This window comes from Oncorhynchus clarkii, chromosome 13 (assembly GCF_045791955.1).
Source record: "Oncorhynchus clarkii lewisi isolate Uvic-CL-2024 chromosome 13, UVic_Ocla_1.0, whole genome shotgun sequence".
NCBI lineage: Eukaryota > Metazoa > Chordata > Actinopteri > Salmoniformes > Salmonidae > Oncorhynchus > Oncorhynchus clarkii.
In genome coordinates, this window is record NC_092159.1 from 38712554 (window position 1) to 38732803 (window position 20250).

At 41.5% G+C, this 20250-nt stretch overlaps 3 protein-coding genes across 3 annotated transcripts; all 3 read right to left on the reverse strand.

The window, feature by feature from the left end:
* Positions 1-2287: 2287 nt before the first annotated feature.
* LOC139364667 (heat shock 70 kDa protein) lies at positions 2288-5769 on the reverse strand. The gene is made up of 2 exons (XM_071101598.1): positions 5339-5769; positions 2288-4408 (listed from the first exon to the last, which is right to left on the reverse strand). The coding sequence occupies exon 2, from the start codon at positions 4383-4385 to the stop codon at positions 2451-2453; it is 1935 nt and encodes a 644-aa protein (XP_070957699.1). The 5' UTR covers positions 4386-4408; positions 5339-5769; the 3' UTR covers positions 2288-2450.
* A 3644-nt stretch (positions 5770-9413) lies between these two features.
* LOC139364668 (heat shock 70 kDa protein-like) lies at positions 9414-12652 on the reverse strand. Its single transcript, XM_071101599.1, has 2 exons — positions 12457-12652; positions 9414-11526 (listed from the first exon to the last, which is right to left on the reverse strand). Exon 2 carries the CDS (start codon positions 11501-11503, stop codon positions 9569-9571), a length of 1935 nt encoding a protein of 644 aa, XP_070957700.1. The 5' UTR covers positions 11504-11526; positions 12457-12652; the 3' UTR covers positions 9414-9568.
* Positions 12653-16530: 3878 nt separating this feature from the next.
* Positions 16531-19773, reverse strand: LOC139364669 (heat shock 70 kDa protein-like). The gene is made up of 2 exons (XM_071101600.1): positions 19574-19773; positions 16531-18643 (listed from the first exon to the last, which is right to left on the reverse strand). Exon 2 carries the CDS (start codon positions 18618-18620, stop codon positions 16686-16688), a length of 1935 nt encoding a protein of 644 aa, XP_070957701.1. The 5' UTR covers positions 18621-18643; positions 19574-19773; the 3' UTR covers positions 16531-16685.
* Between the last annotated feature and the right edge of the window lie 477 nt (positions 19774-20250).

The following is a 20250-nucleotide window of genomic DNA, read 5'->3' on the forward strand; positions in this document are numbered from 1 at the left end:
TTTATTACCATGGCCTTATTTCGATTATAGCATATTGGATGACTGTCATTCATATTCCCATTCACCCAGCTCAATGTCACATCAATAGGTTTAGGCTACTACATGATACTCAAATTTTCCCTATACCAATCAAGAGATTGCTACAACCTATAGCCTAGAAATGAAAGTTTATACCGTAGGTGCACAGGTCGAGAGACAAATTGGAGTGATCAAGGTGACAGGCAGAGACACATTCAATCCCATCTTGCACACTCTTGCCTGCATCTAGCTGATCTGGGGTGTAATCTTTAGTCCAAATAGTTGCAAAACGTTTAGAAAGTTTCTATTGGACAAATAAATTCAGGTAGGTCCCGCCCCATTTCGTTCTGTTTAAGAAACATTTTGCAACAGAATCGGCAGAATGAATTTCATAGCAGCCACGTAGAGCATTATCACTTTACTTGTTGTAAAATTCATTCTCGCATCTACAGGCTTTCCTCCTCACACCTTTTCCCTTCACTTGTGGACTTCAGTACACAACACAACAGCTATCTGTGACTAAGCACAAAAACCTCTCCTTGCCAAACCGTCACACCATAACCACTAACCGCTACACAACCTACATCGTCACCATATCAAGGTTATAGTAAAACAAACCAAAATAGAACAAACACATTAGTAAACCAACAATCCAATCCCAAGTGTACAATCACGCATTACAGTGTACAGCAAGTAGTTTAGCAGTTAAACCGGCGGGCCCCGGTGCCCATACAATTATAAAACCAAAAGCTTACATTGACTTGGAAGAGTTGCAGTGTTGGATAGCCTTAGCCAGCTAGCTAACATAAATAGCATTCCTCTCTGTTTGAGTCAGGTTCTTTGGGTAGAATAAATTAGCTGCAATAGCTAAGTGAAAGGTAGACTAAGAAGAAGAAAACATCTAATGAAATATAGCTATCTCTCTCTCTATGCTGCTTCAACTATTGCCTTTCTCTCTTTGAGTCAACTGTTCACTGCAGTGCTAGCTAGCTGTAGCTTATGCTTTCAGTACTAAATTAATTATCAGATCCTTTGGATAGAAAACTTGTTAGTTCATACTGCAAGAGCTCTGATAGGTTGGAGGATGTCCTCCAGCTGTAGTCATAATTATTGTGTAAGTCTATGGAATGTGGTGAGAACCACGAGGCTCCTAGGTTTTGAATGATTGAAGTCAATGTACCCAACGAATTCGCCAGACATAGGCTATTTCTTTTACAAAACAACGTGCAACTGCAACTCAAACTGGCCATTGTTTTATTTGAAAGAATATGGCCCTTTATAATGTCCACTTATGTTCATATGCTGTATATAGCATCTTAACGTTTTAAAACAAAATAGATAAATCATTTGTCCAGCCTTTGCTGCTACGCTTGCAGATGTCCATAATATGCTGCGACCCTAATCAAAAAGTATTTAACACCAAATAACAACAACTTAGCGATAGGTTGTTGTAACATTTGAACTTAAAACATGTTTTTCATTGAATTAAATAATAATTGTATAGGTGAACACCTTATAGTTTCATTGTATTGACATTCCCAGCCTTATTTACAGTCGTCCGTTTTTGTTCAAAATATGAAGTCATTGAAACTGAAACACTGCATCCTGAATGGGTGGAGGCAGCAAACAATGTACTAGGCCAGCCATAATTTACAACCTGATAGAAATATGTTTTGGACTACCAAGAAATGTATTGGTGAATTATATTAATCATGCATTGAGCTGCATCCATCTATTCTGCCAACAATACCGTACTGTACAACATGGAATGTTGAGTCAAATAGAACCTATTTTTAAAAAACCTCTTATAAAGTTGGTTTTGAAGCATAAACTGGGAATGTTATATGTTTTACTGATATTATGATTGTCCGTTTGCATATATGAAACAAAGTAGTTCAAATGCTGTCAGTTCCACTTGAAATACTTCAAAATCAGTCAAATATACAGTATTTGGTTCTTTGAGCTTGACACCAATAAGTACAAAGTAAGGAAAAATGTGACCTGTAATTGTTTTTTTTATATGTGCCAGAAGTGTATTTGTGCCGCTTTTTCCAAGAAGGACCATAGTGATTGTATCAGATGCTATCGCAGAATAAAGAGTTGATAAGCTAAACATTGTGGCCATTAAGGTGTCTTCACTTGTTCTCTCTGGTGGTTTAGCTGTCTATCAAAGTTTTGTTTACAATATTTCATGGTATTGTGTAAAAAATGTGAATAATCAATGTGTTATGATGAGAAGGAATTCAAGAAAACAGCCAACAGACCTAGAAACATATTTAAATACATTTTATTTGCAATGTCCAGCAATGCAATATGGTATGAATCAACAGATGTACAGTGTGTTTTTACAAGTACAAAGTATTTCCTGAATAGTAAATTGTATGCAGTGATACTAATGCATTTTGAAAAGTCCTTTATAAAAATCCCTCACTTTAGTCAATCTCTTCAATGGTTGGGCCTTGGGAGCTGTCACCAGAGCTGGTCCGTGCCTGATCTCCACAGCAACCTGTGGGCATCCCTCCCTGCTGGTACAGCTTGGTAATGATAGGCTGGCATACTTTCTCCAGCTCCTTTAGCTGATGCTCATACTCCTCTTTGTCGCCCAGCTGGTTGTTCTCCAACCAGGAAATGGTCTGGTCGCACCTGTCCACCACTTTCTTTTTGTCCTCCTGGCTGATCTTGCCTTTCATGTTGTCGTCCTCCACGCTGCTCTTCATATTGAAGGCGTACGACTCCAGGGAGTTCTTGGCAGCTATCTTCTCCCTTTGTGCGTCATCCTCAGCTTTGTATTTGTCAGCGTCCTGCACCATCCTCTCAATATCCTCTTTGCTGAGCCGGCCCTTGTCGTTGGTGATGGTGATCTTGTTCTCTTTGCCCGTGCTCTTGTCCACCGCTGATACGTTCAGAATGCCGTTGGCGTCGATGTCAAAGGTCACCTCGATCTGAGGGACTCCTCGTGGGGCAGGGGGGATCCCAGAGAGCTCAAACTTCCCCAGGAGGTTGTTGTCCTTGGTCATGGCTCTCTCTCCCTCGTAGACCTGGATCATGACCCCGGGCTGGTTGTCGGAGTAAGTGGTGAAGGTCTGGGTCTGTTTGGATGGGATGGTGGTGTTGCGTTTGATCAGGGCGGTCATGACCCCTCCGGCGGTTTCGATGCCCAGGGACAGGGGAGCCACATCCAGCAGCAGCAGGTCCTGGACGTTCTCAGACTTGTCGCCAGACAAGACGGCCGCCTGGATGGCAGCGCCGTAGGCCACCGCCTCGTCTGGGTTGATGCTCTTGTTTAGCTCTCGGCCGTTGAAAAAGTCCTGCAGGAGCTTCTGGACCTTGGGGATCCGGGTGGAGCCTCCGACCAGGACGACGTCGTGAATTTGGGCCTTGTCCATCTTGGCATCCCCGAGGGCTTTCTCCACAGGCTCCAGGGTTCCCCTGAAGAGGTCGGAACACATTTCCTCAAAACGAGCCCTGGTGATGGAGGTGTAGAAGTCGACGCCCTCAAAAAGAGAGTCAATCTCAATGCTGGCCTGGGAGCTGGAGGACAGTGTTCTCTTGGCCCTCTCGCAGGCTGTCCTCAGCCTCCTCAGAGCCCGCTTGTTCTGGCTGATGTCCTTCTTGTGTTTCCTCTTGAACTCCTCCACAAAGTGACTGACCAGGCGGTTGTCAAAGTCCTCCCCGCCCAGGTGAGTGTCTCCAGCTGTGGCCTTCACCTCAAAGATCCCATCCTCGATGGTCAGGATGGACACGTCAAAAGTGCCCCCACCCAGGTCAAAAATCAGGACGTTGCGTTCCCTGGACATGCCTTTGTCCATGCCGTAGGCGATGGCTGCCGCCGTGGGCTCGTTGATGATCCTCAGCACATTCAGCCCAGCGATCACTCCAGCGTCCTTAGTGGCCTGTCTCTGTGAATCGTTGAAGTAGGCAGGGACTGTGATGACTGCATTGGACACCTTCTGGCCCAGGTAAGCCTCAGCGATCTCCCTCATCTTCACCAGGACCATGGAGGAGATCTCCTCTGGGTTGAAGGATTTGTTCTCACCTTTGTAATCGACCTGAACTTTAGGCTTTCCTCCGTCGCTGACCACCTTGAAGGGCCAGTGCTTCATGTCGGCTTGCACGACCTGATCGTTGAACTTTCGGCCAATCAGGCGTTTGGCGTCGAAAACGGTGTTGTTGGGGTTCATGGCCACCTGGTTCTTTGCTGCGTCTCCGATGAGTCTCTCAGTGTCTGTGAAGGCCACATAGCTGGGCGTGGTCCTGTTGCCCTGGTCGTTGGCGATGATCTCCACTTTGCCATGCTGGAACACCCCCACACAGGAGTAGGTGGTGCCCAGGTCAATGCCGATAGACGGGCCTTTAGCTGATGACATCTTGATGGTTTGGAGTTAGTTGCCTACAAATGAATGAAATAATATTTTAGAAATTGATATTATTCTACGAAAACCTAGGTGCAAGTAATGACAATCTCCACCAACAGAGATGTTAGCCTAAATATACTTGAATAACAACCAGACCTGGGTTCAAATACATGCGTATTTAAGTATTTCTAATTCTTATTTTCTGTGTATTTGAGGATTTTCAAATAATGTGGCCACTTCTATTTAAAGTATTTTCAAATCATTTTATTTAAATACTATTTTAAACTAATTTCAAATACTTGTCTCCAAATACATTTCAAATACACCTAGGAACAAACAATCATGGGTTCAAATGCATGGAATATTTACATATTTTAATTTTAAAATACACTTGTCTGTGTATTTGAGTATTTTCAAATACATGGTAATACTTTCCAAATGTATTTCCAAACACATTGTACTGGTATTTTAAAGTCCTTGAAAAACAGTAATAAGCATTTGAACCCAGGTCTGAAAACAACACTGTTGTCAATGTTTGTGTTATATACATATATATATAAATATATATATTAGTGTTAGACACAATCATTTCTGCTAATCTATTACAGAGAAACTCTTTTCACAACAGGCCTCCATTTTTTCTATGAACACTCCTGAATAATATTGTGTTATCTTCACAGAATTAGAGCAGATTTTCTTAAAATGAACAAATAACTAATTATAATAAAATAATAATATGCTACAAAAAAAAGAATGTAGGCATAGTCTGTCCAATGAATGTTATTTTAATATTATATCATTATAATATAATTTATTTATTAGTTAACCAACTATTCTGGCATAATGTTATAGCTAAATCAGCTATGTCCACACAACCAACATAGCATCATTGTTTATTCTATCAAGTTTATAACTGTCACAGCCATTATGAAAATAGGGTCCTGAATTAATTCCCCTTTACTTACAGTTTATGAATGTAGAGGTCTGTTGAACGTGTCTCTTCTCTTTTCTTGCTTTCTTTTCCCTTTAGTATTCTCGTTGAGTCGATGTTTGAATCTGAATATATACCATCCCCATTGCCTAAAAAAATAGCAATCATGATTTCTAGCCATTTCTCGAACTCTCCGACTACATTGCTCAAGAGAGCGCAGCATTCCTGTGCAATGACGTAGGCTGAGAGGCGTATGCAAATGTCAGTTCTCTTATTACAGAGCGTTCGAGAGGCGCGGAGACCTGTCCAGAACGCACACACACAGCACACGAATAGTGAAACCATTATTTGTATTGATTAAAATGATCAAAAACCGTTAATGATTCAAATTTCAACACAAATGAAACAGCATCCGGTTCAACCTTATTCAGTCGACATTTCAGTCTATCGGCCACACTGCAGTTCCTCAACAGTTCACGAGATGTCAGTCTATAAATGTTTTTCTCACTAATGAATAATAGACATGTATTGTAAGAGAATTGAGTGCCTACTGCACAAGTGGTATGTGCAACTCACCACAAGTTAATGTGCCTCCAGGGAATATCCTTTTTTTAAATTAAAGCCAGACTATTTAAGATATCCAGTATTAATTGTTAAATGAAAGACAAATGATGAACACACTGGCTAATCAACCTCTATTCTATTCTAGTCAATGCTATTCTGTTCTATACCATTCTAGTCTACCCTATTCCGTACTGATGGCCTATCAGTTCACATTTGCTTACCAAAAACAAGATATCTCCATGATATCCCCATCATGAGGATATCTTGTTAATGCTAAACAAATGTGAACTCCTTGTGACATTCTTCTGTGAATTTTAATTACAAAAAACACAAATGGTAGCTAAAGTATTTGCTAATATGCATTGCATTGGTAAAGTATTCAGACCCCTTGACTTTTTCCACAATTTGTTACGTTACAGCCTTATTCTAAAAATGTATGAAATTATCAGTCAACACACAATACCTCATAATGACAAAGCAAAAAATTTTTTTTTTAATTGTCTCATATTTATTAAAAATAAAAACAGAAATACCTTATTTCGCCAGCAGCTTACCACCCTGCATACCACTGCTGGCTTGCTTCTGAAGCTAAGCAGGGTTGGTCCTGGTCAGTCCCTAGATGGGAGACCAGATGCTGCTGGAAGTGGTGTTGGAGGACCAGTAGGAGGCACTCTTTCCTCTGCTCTAATTTTTTAAAATCTTAATGCCCCAGGGCAGTGATTGGGGACATTGCCCTGTGTAGGGTGTCGTCTTTCGGATGGGACGTTAAACGGGTGTCCTGACTCTCTGAGGTCCTTAAAGATCCCATGGCACTTATCGTAAGAGTAGGGGTGTTAACCCCGGTGTCCTGGCTAAATTCCCAATTTGACCTTCAAACCATCACGGTCACCTAATAATCCCCAGTTGACAATTGGCTCATTAATCTCCCTCCACTCCCCTGTAACTATTCCCCAGGTCGTTGCTGCAAATGAGAATGTGTTCTCAGTCAACTTACCTGGTAAAATAATAGATAAATAAAAAATAAATACAAAATGTACATAAGTATTCAGCCCTGGATACTTATGAGTGTAGATGTGCTCAAAGATGGCCTCTGGTGGTCTGATTGAGCATTAATGGTAACAATGGCTTACAGTAAAATACTATGATTTCACGCACTTTAAGTTGCCTTACCATATCAGAATGCAACTACTAGATGAGGACACCCTTCACACTATATACACAGCAGTGCCGTTGAAGATTATGGAGGATTTCGTTTTATTACCATGGCCTTATTTCGATTATAGCATATTGGATGACTGTCATTCATATTCCCATTCACCCAGCTCAATGTCACATCAATAGGTTTAGGCTACTACATGATACTCAAATTTTCCCTATACCAATCAAGAGATTGCTACAACCTATAGCCTAGAAATTAAAGTTTATACCGTAGGTGCACAGGTCGAGAGACAAATTGGAGTGATCAAGGTGACAGGCAGAGACACATTCAATCCCATCTTGCACACTCTTGCCTGCATCTAGCTGATCTGGGGTGTAATCTTTAGTCCAAATAGTTGCAAAACGTTTAGAAAGTTTCTATTGGACAAATAAATTCAGGTAGGTCCCGCCCCATTTCGTTCTGTTTAAGAAACATTTTGCAACAGAATCGGCAGAATGAATTTCATAGCAGCCACGTAGAGCATTATCACTTTACTTGTTGTAAAATTCATTCTCGCATCTACAGGCTTTCCTCCTCACACCTTTTCCCTTCACTTGTGGACTTCAGTACACAACACAACAGCTATCTGTGACTAGGCACAAAAACCTCTCCTTGCCAAACCGTCACACCATAACCACTAACCGCTACACAACCTACATCGTCACCATATCAAGGTTATAGTAAAACAAACCAAAATAGAACAAACACATTAGTAAACCAACAATCCAATCCCAAGTGTACAATCACGCATTACAGTGTACAGCAAGTAGTTTAGCAGTTAAACCGGCGGGCCCCGGTGCCCATACAATTATAAAACCAAAAGCTTACATTGACTTGGAAGAGTTGCAGTGTTGGATAGCCTTAGCCAGCTAGCTAACATAAATAGCATTTCTCTCTGTTTGAGTCAGGTTCTTTGGGTAGAATAAATTAGCTGCAATAGCTAAGTGAAAGGTAGACTAAGAAGAAGAAAACATCTAATGAAATATAGCTATCTCTCTCTCTCTCTATGCTGCTTCAACTATTGCCTTTCTCTCTTTGAGTCAACTACTCACTGCAGTGCTAGCTAGCTGTAGCTTATGCTTTCAGTACTAAATTAATTATCAGATCCTTTGGATGGAAAACTTGTTAGTTCATACTGCAAGAGCTCTGATAGGTTGGAGGATGTCCTCCAGCTGTAGTCATAATTATTGTGTAATTCTATGGAATGTGGTGAGAACCACGAGGCTCCTAGGTTTTGAATTATTGAAGTCAATGTACCCAACGAATTCGCCAGACATAGGCTATTTCTTTTACAAAACAACGTGCAACTGCAACTCAAACTGGCCATTGTTTTATTTGAAAGAATATGGCCCTTTATAATGTCCACTTATGTTCATATGCTGTATATAGCATCTTAACGTTTTAAAACAAAATAGATAAATCATTTGTCCAGCCTTTGCTGCTACGCTTGCAGATGTCCATAATATGCTGCGACCCTAATCAAAAAGTATTTCTCACCAAATAACAACAACTTAGCGATAGGTTGTTGTAACATTTGAACTTAAAACATGTTTTTCATTGAATTAAATAATAATTGTATGAGTGAGCACCTTATAGTTTCATTGTATTGACATTCCCAGCCTTATTTACAGTCGTCCGTTTTTGTTCAAAATATGAAGTCATTGAAACTGAAACACTGCATCCCGAATGGGTGGCGGCAGCAAACAATGTACTAGGCCAGCCATAATTTACAACCTGATAGAAATATGTTTTGGACTACCAAGAAATGTATTGGTGAATTATATTAATCATGCATTGAGCTGCATCCATCTATTCTGCCAACAATACCGTACTGTACAACATGGAATTTTGAGTCAAATAGAACCTATTTTTTAAAAACCTCTTACAAAGTTGGTTTTGAAGCATAAACTGGGAATGTGATATGTTTTACTGATATTATGATTGTCCGTTTGCAGATATGAAACAAAGTAGTTCAAATGCTGTCAGTTCCACTTTAAATACTCCAAAATCAGTCAAATATACAGTATTTGGTTCTTTGAGCTTGACACCAATAAGCACAAAGTAAGGAAAAATGTGACCTGTAATTGTTTTTTTTATATGTGCCAGAAGTGTATTTGTGCCGCTTTTTCCAAGAAGGACCATAGTGATTGTATCAGATGTTATCGCAGAATAAAGAGTTGATAAGCTAAACATTGTGGCCATTAGGGTGTCTTCACTTGTTCTCTCTGGTGGTTTAGCCATCTATCAAAGTTTTGTTTACAATATTTCATGGTATTGTGTAAAAAATGTGAATAATCAATGTGTTATGATGAGAAGGAATTCAAGAAAACAGCCAACAGACCTAGAAACATATTTAAATACATTTTATTTGCAATGTCCAGCAATGCAATATGGTACGAATCAACAGATGTACAGTGTGTTTTTACAAGTACAAAGTATTTCCTGAATAGTAAATTGTATGCAGTGATACTAATGCATTTTGAAAAGTAAAAATCCCTCACCTTAGTCAATCTCTTCAATGGTTGGGCCTTGGGAGCTGTCACCAGAGCTGGTCCGTGCCTGATCTCCACAGCAACCTGTGGGCATCCCTCCCTGCTGGTACAGCTTGGTAATGATAGACTGGCATACTTTCTCCAGCTCCTTTAGCTGATGCTCATACTCCTCTTTGTCGCCCAGCTGGTTGTTCTCCAACCAGGAAATGGTCTGGTCGCACCTGTCCACCACTTTCTTTTTGTCCTCCTGGCTGATCTTGCCTTTCATGTTGTCGTCCTCCACGCTGCTCTTCATATTGAAGGCGTTCGACTCCAGGGAGTTCTTGGCAGCTATCTTCTCCCTTTGTGCGTCATCCTCAGCTTTGTATTTGTCAGCGTCCTGCACCATCCTCTCAATATCCTCTTTGCTGAGCCGGCCCTTGTCGTTGGTGATGGTGATCTTGTTCTCTTTGCCCGTGCTCTTGTCCACCGCTGATACGTTCAGAATGCCGTTGGCGTCGATGTCAAAGGTCACCTCGATCTGAGGGACTCCTCGTGGGGCAGGGGGGATCCCAGAGAGCTCAAACTTCCCCAGGAGGTTGTTGTCCTTGGTCATGGCTCTCTCTCCCTCGTAGACCTGGATCACGACCCCGGGCTGGTTGTCGGAGTAAGTGGTGAAGGTCTGGGTCTGTTTGGATGGGATGGTGGTGTTGCGTTTGATCAGGGCGGTCATGACCCCTCCGGCGGTTTCGATGCCCAGGGACAGGGGAGCCACATCCAGCAGCAGCAGGTCCTGGACGTTCTCAGACTTGTCGCCAGACAAGACGGCCGCCTGGATGGCAGCGCCGTAGGCCACCGCCTCGTCTGGGTTGATGCTCTTGTTTAGCTCTCGGCCGTTGAAAAAGTCCTGCAGGAGCTTCTGGACCTTGGGGATCCGGGTGGAGCCTCCGACCAGGACGACGTCGTGAATTTGGGCCTTGTCCATCTTGGCATCCCCGAGGGCTTTCTCCACAGGCTCCAGGGTTCCCCTGAAGAGGTCGGAACACATTTCCTCAAAACGAGCCCTGGTGATGGAGGTGTAGAAGTCGACGCCCTCAAAAAGAGAGTCAATCTCAATGCTGGCCTGGGAGCTGGAGGACAGTGTTCTCTTGGCCCTCTCGCAGGCTGTCCTCAGCCTCCTCAGAGCCCGCTTGTTCTGGCTGATGTCCTTCTTGTGTTTCCTCTTGAACTCCTCCACAAAGTGACTGACCAGGCGGTTGTCAAAGTCCTCCCCGCCCAGGTGAGTGTCTCCAGCTGTGGCCTTCACCTCAAAGATCCCATCCTCGATGGTCAGGATGGACACGTCAAAAGTGCCCCCACCCAGGTCAAAAATCAGGACGTTGCGTTCCCTGGACATGCCTTTGTCCATGCCGTAGGCGATGGCTGCCGCCGTGGGCTCGTTGATGATCCTCAGCACATTCAGCCCAGCGATCACTCCAGCGTCCTTAGTGGCCTGTCTCTGTGAATCGTTGAAGTAGGCAGGGACTGTGATGACTGCATTGGACACCTTCTGGCCCAGGTAAGCCTCAGCGATCTCCCTCATCTTCACCAGGACCATGGAGGAGATCTCCTCTGGGTTGAAGGATTTGTTCTCACCTTTGTAATCGACCTGAACTTTAGGCTTTCCTCCGTCGCTGACCACCTTGAAGGGCCAGTGCTTCATGTCGGCTTGCACGACCTGATCGTTGAACTTTCGGCCAATCAGGCGTTTGGCGTCGAAAACGGTGTTGTTGGGGTTCATGGCCACCTGGTTCTTTGCTGCGTCTCCGATGAGTCTCTCAGTGTCTGTGAAGGCCACATAGCTGGGCGTGGTCCTGTTGCCCTGGTCGTTGGCGATGATCTCCACTTTGCCATGCTGGAACACCCCCACACAGGAGTAGGTGGTGCCCAGGTCAATGCCGATAGACGGGCCTTTAGCTGATGACATCTTGATGGTTTGGAGTTAGTTGCCTACAAATGAATGAAATAATATTTTAGAAATTGATATTATTCTACGAAAACCTAGGTGCAAGTAATGACAATCTCCACCAACAGAGATGTTAGCCTAAATATACTTGAATAACAACCAGACCTGGGTTCAAATACATGCGTATTTAAGTATTTCTAATTCTTATTTTCTGTGTATTTGAGGATTTTCAAATAATGTGGCCACTTCTATTTAAAGTATTTTCAAATCATTTTATTTAAATACTATTTTAAACTAATTTCAAATACTTGTCTCCAAATACATTTCAAATACACCTAGGAACAAACAATCATGGGTTCAAATGCATGGAATATTTACATATTTTAATTTTAAAATACACTTGTCTGTGTATTTGAGTATTTTCAAATACATGGTAATACTTTCCAAATGTATTTCCAAACACATTGTACTGGTATTTTAAAGTCCTTGAAAAACAGTAATAAGCATTTGAACCCAGGTCTGAAAACAACACTGTTGTCAATGTTTGTGTTATATACATATATATATAAATATATATATTAGTGTTAGACACAATCATTTCTGCTAATCTATTACAGAGAAACTCTTTTCACAACAGGCCTCCATTTTTTCTATGAACACTCCTGAATAATATTGTGTTATCTTCACAGAATTAGAGCAGATTTTCTTAAAATGAACAAATAACTAATTATAATAAAATAATAATATGCTACAAAAAAAAGAATGTAGGCATAGTCTGTCCAATGAATGTTATTTTAATATTATATCATTATAATATAATTTATTTATTAGTTAACCAACTATTCTGGCATAATGTTATAGCTAAATCAGCTATGTCCACACAACCAACATAGCATCATTGTTTATTCTATCAAGTTTATAACTGTCACAGCCATTATGAAAATAGGGTCCTGAATTAATTCCCCTTTACTTACAGTTTATGAATGTAGAGGTCTGTTGAACGTGTCTCTTCTCTTTTCTTGCTTTCTTTTCCCTTTAGTATTCTCGTTGAGTCGATGTTTGAATCTGAATATATACCATCCCCATTGCCTAAAAAAATAGCAATCATGATTTCTAGCCATTTCTCGAACTCTCCGACTACATTGCTCAAGAGAGCGCAGCATTCCTGTGCAATGACGTAGGCTGAGAGGCGTATGCAAATGTCAGTTCTCTTATTACAGAGCGTTCGAGAGGCGCGGAGACCTGTCCAGAACGCACACACACAGCACACGAATAGTGAAACCATTATTTGTATTGATTAAAATGATCAAAAACCGTTAATGATTCAAATTTCAACACAAATGAAACAGCATCCGGTTCAACCTTATTCAGTCGACATTTCAGTCTATCGGCCACACTGCAGTTCCTCAACAGTTCACGAGATGTCAGTCTATAAATGTTTTTCTCACTAATGAATAATAGACATGTATTGTAAGAGAATTGAGTGCCTACTGCACAAGTGGTATGTGCAACTCACCACAAGTTAATGTGCCTCCAGGGAATATCCTTTTTTTAAATTAAAGCCAGACTATTTAAGATATCCAGTATTAATTGTTAAATGAAAGACAAATGATGAACACACTGGCTAATCAACCTCTATTCTATTCTAGTCAATGCTATTCTGTTCTATACCATTCTAGTCTACCCTATTCCGTACTGATGGCCTATCAGTTCACATTTGCTTACCAAAAACAAGATATCTCCATGATATCCCCATCATGAGGATATCTTGTTAATGCTAAACAAATGTGAACTCCTTGTGACATTCTTCTGTGAATTTTAATTACAAAAAACACAAATGGTAGCTAAAGTATTTGCTAATATGCATTGCATTGGTAAAGTATTCAGACCCCTTGACTTTTTCCACAATTTGTTACGTTACAGCCTTATTCTAAAAATGTATGAAATTATCAGTCAACACACAATACCTCATAATGACAAAGCAAATTTTTTTTTTTTAATTGTCTCATATTTATTAAAAATAAAAACAGAAATACCTTATTTCGCCAGCAGCTTACCACCCTGCATACCACTGCTGGCTTGCTTCTGAAGCTAAGCAGGGTTGGTCCTGGTCAGTCCCTAGATGGGAGACCAGATGCTGCTGGAAGTGGTGTTGGAGGACCAGTAGGAGGCACTCTTTCCTCTGCTCTAATTTTTTAAAATCTTAATGCCCCAGGGCAGTGATTGGGGACATTGCCCTGTGTAGGGTGTCGTCTTTCGGATGGGACGTTAAACGGGTGTCCTGACTCTCTGAGGTCCTTAAAGATCCCATGGCACTTATCGTAAGAGTAGGGGTGTTAACCCCGGTGTCCTGGCTAAATTCCCAATTTGACCTTCAAACCATCACGGTCACCTAATAATCCCCAGTTGACAATTGGCTCATTAATCTCCCTCCACTCCCCTGTAACTATTCCCCAGGTCGTTGCTGCAAATGAGAATGTGTTCTCAGTCAACTTACCTGGTAAAATAATAGATAAATAAAAAATAAATACAAAATGTACATAAGTATTCAGCCCTGGATACTTATGAGTGTAGATGTGCTCAAAGATGGCCTCTGGTGGTCTGATTGAGCATTAATGGTAACAATGGCTTACAGTAAAATACTATGATTTCACGCACTTTAAGTTGCCTTACCATATCAGAATGCAACTACTAGATGAGGACACCCTTCACACTATATACACAGCAGTGCCGTTGAAGATTATGGAGGATTTCGTTTTATTACCATGGCCTTATTTCGATTATAGCATATTGGATGACTGTCATTCATATTCCCATTCACCCAGCTCAATGTCACATCAATAGGTTTAGGCTACTACATGATACTCAAATTTTCCCTATACCAATCAAGAGATTGCTACAACCTATAGCCTAGAAATTAAAGTTTATACCGTAGGTGCACAGGTCGAGAGACAAATTGGAGTGATCAAGGTGACAGGCAGAGACACATTCAATCCCATCTTGCACACTCTTGCCTGCATCTAGCTGATCTGGGGTGTAATCTTTAGTCCAAATAGTTGCAAAACGTTTAGAAAGTTTCTATTGGACAAATAAATTCAGGTAGGTCCCGCCCCATTTCGTTCTGTTTAAGAAACATTTTGCAACAGAATCGGCAGAATGAATTTCATAGCAGCCACGTAGAGCATTATCACTTTACTTGTTGTAAAATTCATTCTCGCATCTACAGGCTTTCCTCTTCACACCTTTTCCCTTCACTTGTGGACTTCAGTACACAACACAACAGCTATCTGTGACTAGGCACAAAAACCTCTCCTTGCCAAACCGTCACACCATAACCACTAACCGCTACACAACCTACATCGTCACCATATCAAGGTTATAGTAAAACAAACCAAAATAGAACAAACACATTAGTAAACCAACAATCCAATCCCAAGTGTACAATCACGCATTACAGTGTACAGCAAGTAGTTTAGCAGTTAAACCGGCGGGCCCCGGTGCCCATACAATTATAAAACCAAAAGCTTACATTGACTTGGAAGAGTTGCAGTGTTGGATAGCCTTAGCCAGCTAGCTAACATAAATAGCATTTCTCTCTGTTTGAGTCAGGTTCTTTGGGTAGAATAAATTAGCTGCAATAGCTAAGTGAAAGGTAGACTAAGAAGAAGAAAACATCTAATGAAATATAGCTATCTCTCTCTCTCTCTATGCTGCTTCAACTATTGCCTTTCTCTCTTTGAGTCAACTACTCACTGCAGTGCTAGCTAGCTGTAGCTTATGCTTTCAGTACTAAATTAATTATCAGATCCTTTGGATGGAAAACTTGTTAGTTCATACTGCAAGAGCTCTGATAGGTTGGAGGATGTCCTCCAGCTGTAGTCATAATTATTGTGTAAGTCTATGGAATGTGGTGAGAACCACGAGGCTCCTAGGTTTTGAATGATTGAAGTCAATGTACCCAAAGAATTCGCCAGACATAGGCTATTTCTTTTACAAAACAACGTGCAACTGCAACTCAAACTGGCCATTGTTTTATTTGAAAGAATATGGCCCTTTATAATGTCCACTTATGTTCATATGCTGTATATAGCATCTTAACGTTTTAAAACAAAATAGATAAATCATTTGTCCAGCCTTTGCTGCTACGCTTGCAGATGTCCATAATATGCTGCGACCCTAATCAAAAAGTATTTCTCACCAAATAACAACAACTTAGCGATAGGTTGTTGTAACATTTGAACTTAAAACATGTTTTTCATTGAATTAAATAATAATTGTATGAGTGAGCACCTTATAGTTTCATTGTATTGACATTCCCAGCCTTATTTACAGTCGTCCGTTTTTGTTCAAAATATGAAGTCATTGAAACTGAAACACTGCATCCCGAATGGGTGGCGGCAGCAAACAATGTACTAGGCCAGCCATAATTTACAACCTGATAGAAATATGTTTTGGACTACCAAGAAATGTATTGGTGAATTATATTAATCATGCATTGAGCTGCATCCATCTATTCTGCCAACAATACCGTACTGTACAACATGGAATTTTGAGTCAAATAGAACCTATTTTTTAAAAACCTCTTACAAAGTTGGTTTTGAAGCATAAACTGGGAATGTGATATGTTTTACTGATATTATGATTGTCCGTTTGCAGATATGAAACAAAGTAGTTCAAATGCTGTCAGTTCCACTTTAAATACTCCAAAATCAGTCAAATATACAGTATTTGGTTCTTTGAGCTTGACACCAATAAGCACAAAGTAAGGAAAAATGTGACCTGTAATTGTTTTTTTTATATGTGCCAGAAGTGTATTTGTGCCGCTTTTTCCAAGAAGGACCATAGTGATTGTATCAGATGTTATCGCAGAATAAAGAGTTGATAAGCTAAACATTGTGGCCATTAGGGTGTCTTCACTTGTTCTCTCTGGTGGTTTAGCCATCTATCAAAGTTTTGTTTACAATATTTCATGGTATTGTGTAAAAAATGTGAATAATCAATGTGTTATGATGAGAAGGAATTCAAGAAAACAGCCAACAGACCTAGAAACATATTTAAATACATTTTATTTGCAATGTCCAGCAATGCAATATGGTACGAATCAACAGATGTACAGTGTGTTTTTACAAGTACAAAGTATTTCCTGAATAGTAAATTGTATGCAGTGATACTAATGCATTTTGAAAAGTAAAAATCCCTCACTTTAGTCAATCTCTTCAATGGTTGGGCCTTGGGAGCTGTCACCAGAGCTGGTCCGTGCCTGATCTCCACAGCAACCTGTGGGCATCCCTCCCTGCTGGTACAGCTTGGTAATGATAGGCTGGCATACTTTCTCCAGCTCCTTTAGCTGATGCTCATACTCCTCTTTGTCGCCCAGCTGGTTGTTCTCCAACCAGGAAATGGTCTGGTCGCACCTGTCCACCACTTTCTTTTTGTCCTCCTGGCTGATCTTGCTTTTCATGTTGTCGTCCTCCACGCTGCTCTTCATATTGAAGGCGTACGACTCCAGGGAGTTCTTGGCAGCTATCTTCTCCCTCTGTGCGTCATCCTCAGCTTTGTATTTGTCAGCGTCCTGCACCATCCTCTCAATATCCTCTTTGCTGAGCCGGCCCTTGTCGTTGGTGATGGTGATCTTGTTCTCTTTGCCCGTGCTCTTGTCCACCGCTGATACGTTCAGAATGCCGTTGGCGTCGATGTCAAAGGTCACCTCGATCTGAGGGACTCCTCGTGAGGCAGGGGGGATCCCAGAGAGTTCAAACTTCCCCAGGAGGTTGTTGTCCTTGGTCATGGCTCTCTCTCCCTCGTAGACCTGGATCATGACCCCGGGCTGGTTGTCGGAGTAAGTGGTGAAGGTCTGGGTCTGTTTGGATGGGATGGTGGTGTTGCGTTTGATCAGGGCGGTCATGACCCCTCCGGCGGTTTCGATGCCCAGGGACAGGGGAGCCACATCCAGCAGCAGCAGGTCCTGGACGTTCTCAGACTTGTCGCCAGACAAGATGGCCGCCTGGATGGCAGCGCCGTAGGCCACCGCCTCGTCTGGGTTGATGCTCTTGTTTAGCTCTCGGCCGTTGAAAAAGTCCTGCAGGAGCTTCTGGACCTTGGGGATCCGGGTGGAGCCTCCGACCAGGACGACGTCGTGAATTTGGGCCTTGTCCATCTTGGCATCCCCGAGGGCTTTCTCCACAGGCTCCAGGGTTCCCCTGAAGAGGTCGGAACACATTTCCTCAAAACGAGCCCTGGTGATGGAGGTGTAGAAGTCGATGCCCTCAAAAAGAGAGTCAATCTCAATGCTGGCCTGGGAGCTGGAGGACAGTGTTCTCTTGGCCCTCTCGCAGGCTGTCCTCAGCCTCCTCAGAGCCCGCTTGTTCTGGCTGATGTCCTTCTTGTGTTTCCTCTTGAACTCCTCCACAAAGTGACTGACCAGGCGGTTGTCAAAGTCCTCCCCGCCCAGGTGAGTGTCTCCAGCTGTGGCCTTCACCTCAAAGATCCCATCCTCGATGGTCAGGATGGACACGTCAAAAGTGCCCCCACCCAGGTCAAAAATCAGGACGTTGCGTTCCCTGGACATGCCTTTGTCCATGCCGTAGGCGATGGCTGCCGCCGTGGGCTCGTTGATGATCCTCAGCACATTCAGCCCAGCGATCACTCCAGCGTCCTTAGTGGCCTGTCTCTGTGAATCGTTGAAGTAGGCAGGGACTGTGATGACTGCATTGGACACCTTCTGGCCCAGGTAAGCCTCAGCGATCTCCCTCATCTTCACCAGGACCATGGAGGAGATCTCCTCTGGGTTGAAGGATTTGTTCTCACCTTTGTAATCGACCTGAACTTTAGGCTTTCCTCCGTCGCTGACCACCTTGAAGGGCCAGTGCTTCATGTCGGCTTGCACGACCTGATCGTTGAACTTTCGGCCAATCAGGCGTTTGGCGTCGAAAACGGTGTTGTTGGGGTTCATGGCCACCTGGTTCTTTGCTGCGTCTCCGATGAGTCTCTCAGTGTCTGTGAAGGCCACATAGCTGGGCGTGGTCCTGTTGCCCTGGTCGTTGGCGATGATCTCCACTTTGCCATGCTGGAACACCCCCACACAGGAGTAGGTGGTGCCCAGGTCAATGCCGATAGACGGGCCTTTAGCTGATGACATCTTGATGGTTTGGAGTTAGTTGCCTACAAATGAATGAAATAATATTTTAGAAATTGATATTATTCTACGAAAACCTAGGTGCAAGTAATGACAATCTCCACCAACAGAGATGTTAGCCTAAATATACTTGAATAACAACCAGACCTGGGTTCAAATACATGCGTATTTAAGTATTTCTAATTCTTATTTTCTGTGTATTTGAGGATTTTCAAATAATGTGGCCACTTCTATTTAAAGTATTTTCAAATCATTTTATTTAAATACTATTTTAAACTAATTTCAAATACTTGTCTCCAAATACATTTCAAATACACCTAGGAACAAACAATCATGGGTTCAAATGCATGGAATATTTACATATTTTAATTTTAAAATACACTTGTCTGTGTATTTGAGTATTTTCAAATACATGGTAATACTTTCCAAATGTATTTCCAAACACATTGTACTGGTATTTTAAAGTCCTTGAAAAACAGTAATAAGCATTTGAACCCAGGTCTGAAAACAACACTGTTGTCAATGTTTGTGTTATATACATATATCTATAAATATATATATTAGTGTTAGACACAATCATTTCTGCTAATCTATTACAGAGAAACTCTTTTCACAACAGGCCTCCATTTTTTCTATGAACACTCCTGAATAATATTGTGTTATCTTCACAGAATTAGAGCAGATTTTCTTAAAATGAACAAATAACTAATTATAATAAAATAATAATATGCTACAAAAAAAAGAATGTAGGCATAGTCTGTCCAATGAATGTTATTTTAATATTATATCATTATAATATAATTTATTTATTAGTTAACCAACTATTCTGGCATAATGTTATAGCTAAATCAGCTATGTCCACACAACCAACATAGCATCATTGTTTATTCTATCAAGTTTATAACTGTCACAGCCATTATGAAAATAGGGTCCTGAATTAATTCCCCTTTACTTACAGTTTATGAATGTAGAGGTCTGTTGAACGTGTCTCTTCTCTTTTCTTGCTTTCTTTTCCCTTTAGTATTCTCGTTGAGTCGATGTTTGAATCTGAATATATACCATCCCCATTGCCTAAAAAAATAGCAATCATGATTTCTAGCCATTTCTCGAACTCTCCGACTACATTGCTCAAGAGAGCGCAGCATTCCTGTGCAATGACGTAGGCTGAGAGGCGTATGCAAATGTCAGTTCTCTTATTACAGAGCGTTCGAGAGGCGCGGAGACCTGTCCAGAACGCACACACACAGCACACGAATAGTGAAACCATTATTTGTATTGATTAAAATGATCAAAAACCGTTAATGATTCAAATTTCAACACAAATGAAACAGCATCCGGTTCAACCTTATTCAGTCGACATTTCAGTCTATCGGCCACACTGCAGTTCCTCAACAGTTCACGAGATGTCAGTCTATAAATGTTTTTCTCACTAATGAATAATAGACATGTATTGTAAGAGAATTGAGTGCCTACTGCACAAGTGGTATGTGCAACTCACCACAAGTTAATGTGCCTCCAGGGAATATCCTTTTTTTAAATTAAAGCCAGACTATTTAAGATATCCAGTATTAATTGTTAAATGAAAGACAAATGATGAACACACTGGCTAATCAACCTCTATTCTATTCTAGTC

Excerpts from the sequence above, each read along its gene's own strand:
- LOC139364667 (XM_071101598.1), bottom strand. The coding sequence starts at position 4,385 with ATGTCATCAGCTAAAGGCCCGTCTATCGGCATTGACCTGGGCACCACC.
- LOC139364668 (XM_071101599.1), bottom strand. The coding sequence starts at position 11,503 with ATGTCATCAGCTAAAGGCCCGTCTATCGGCATTGACCTGGGCACCACC.
- LOC139364669 (XM_071101600.1), bottom strand. The coding sequence starts at position 18,620 with ATGTCATCAGCTAAAGGCCCGTCTATCGGCATTGACCTGGGCACCACC.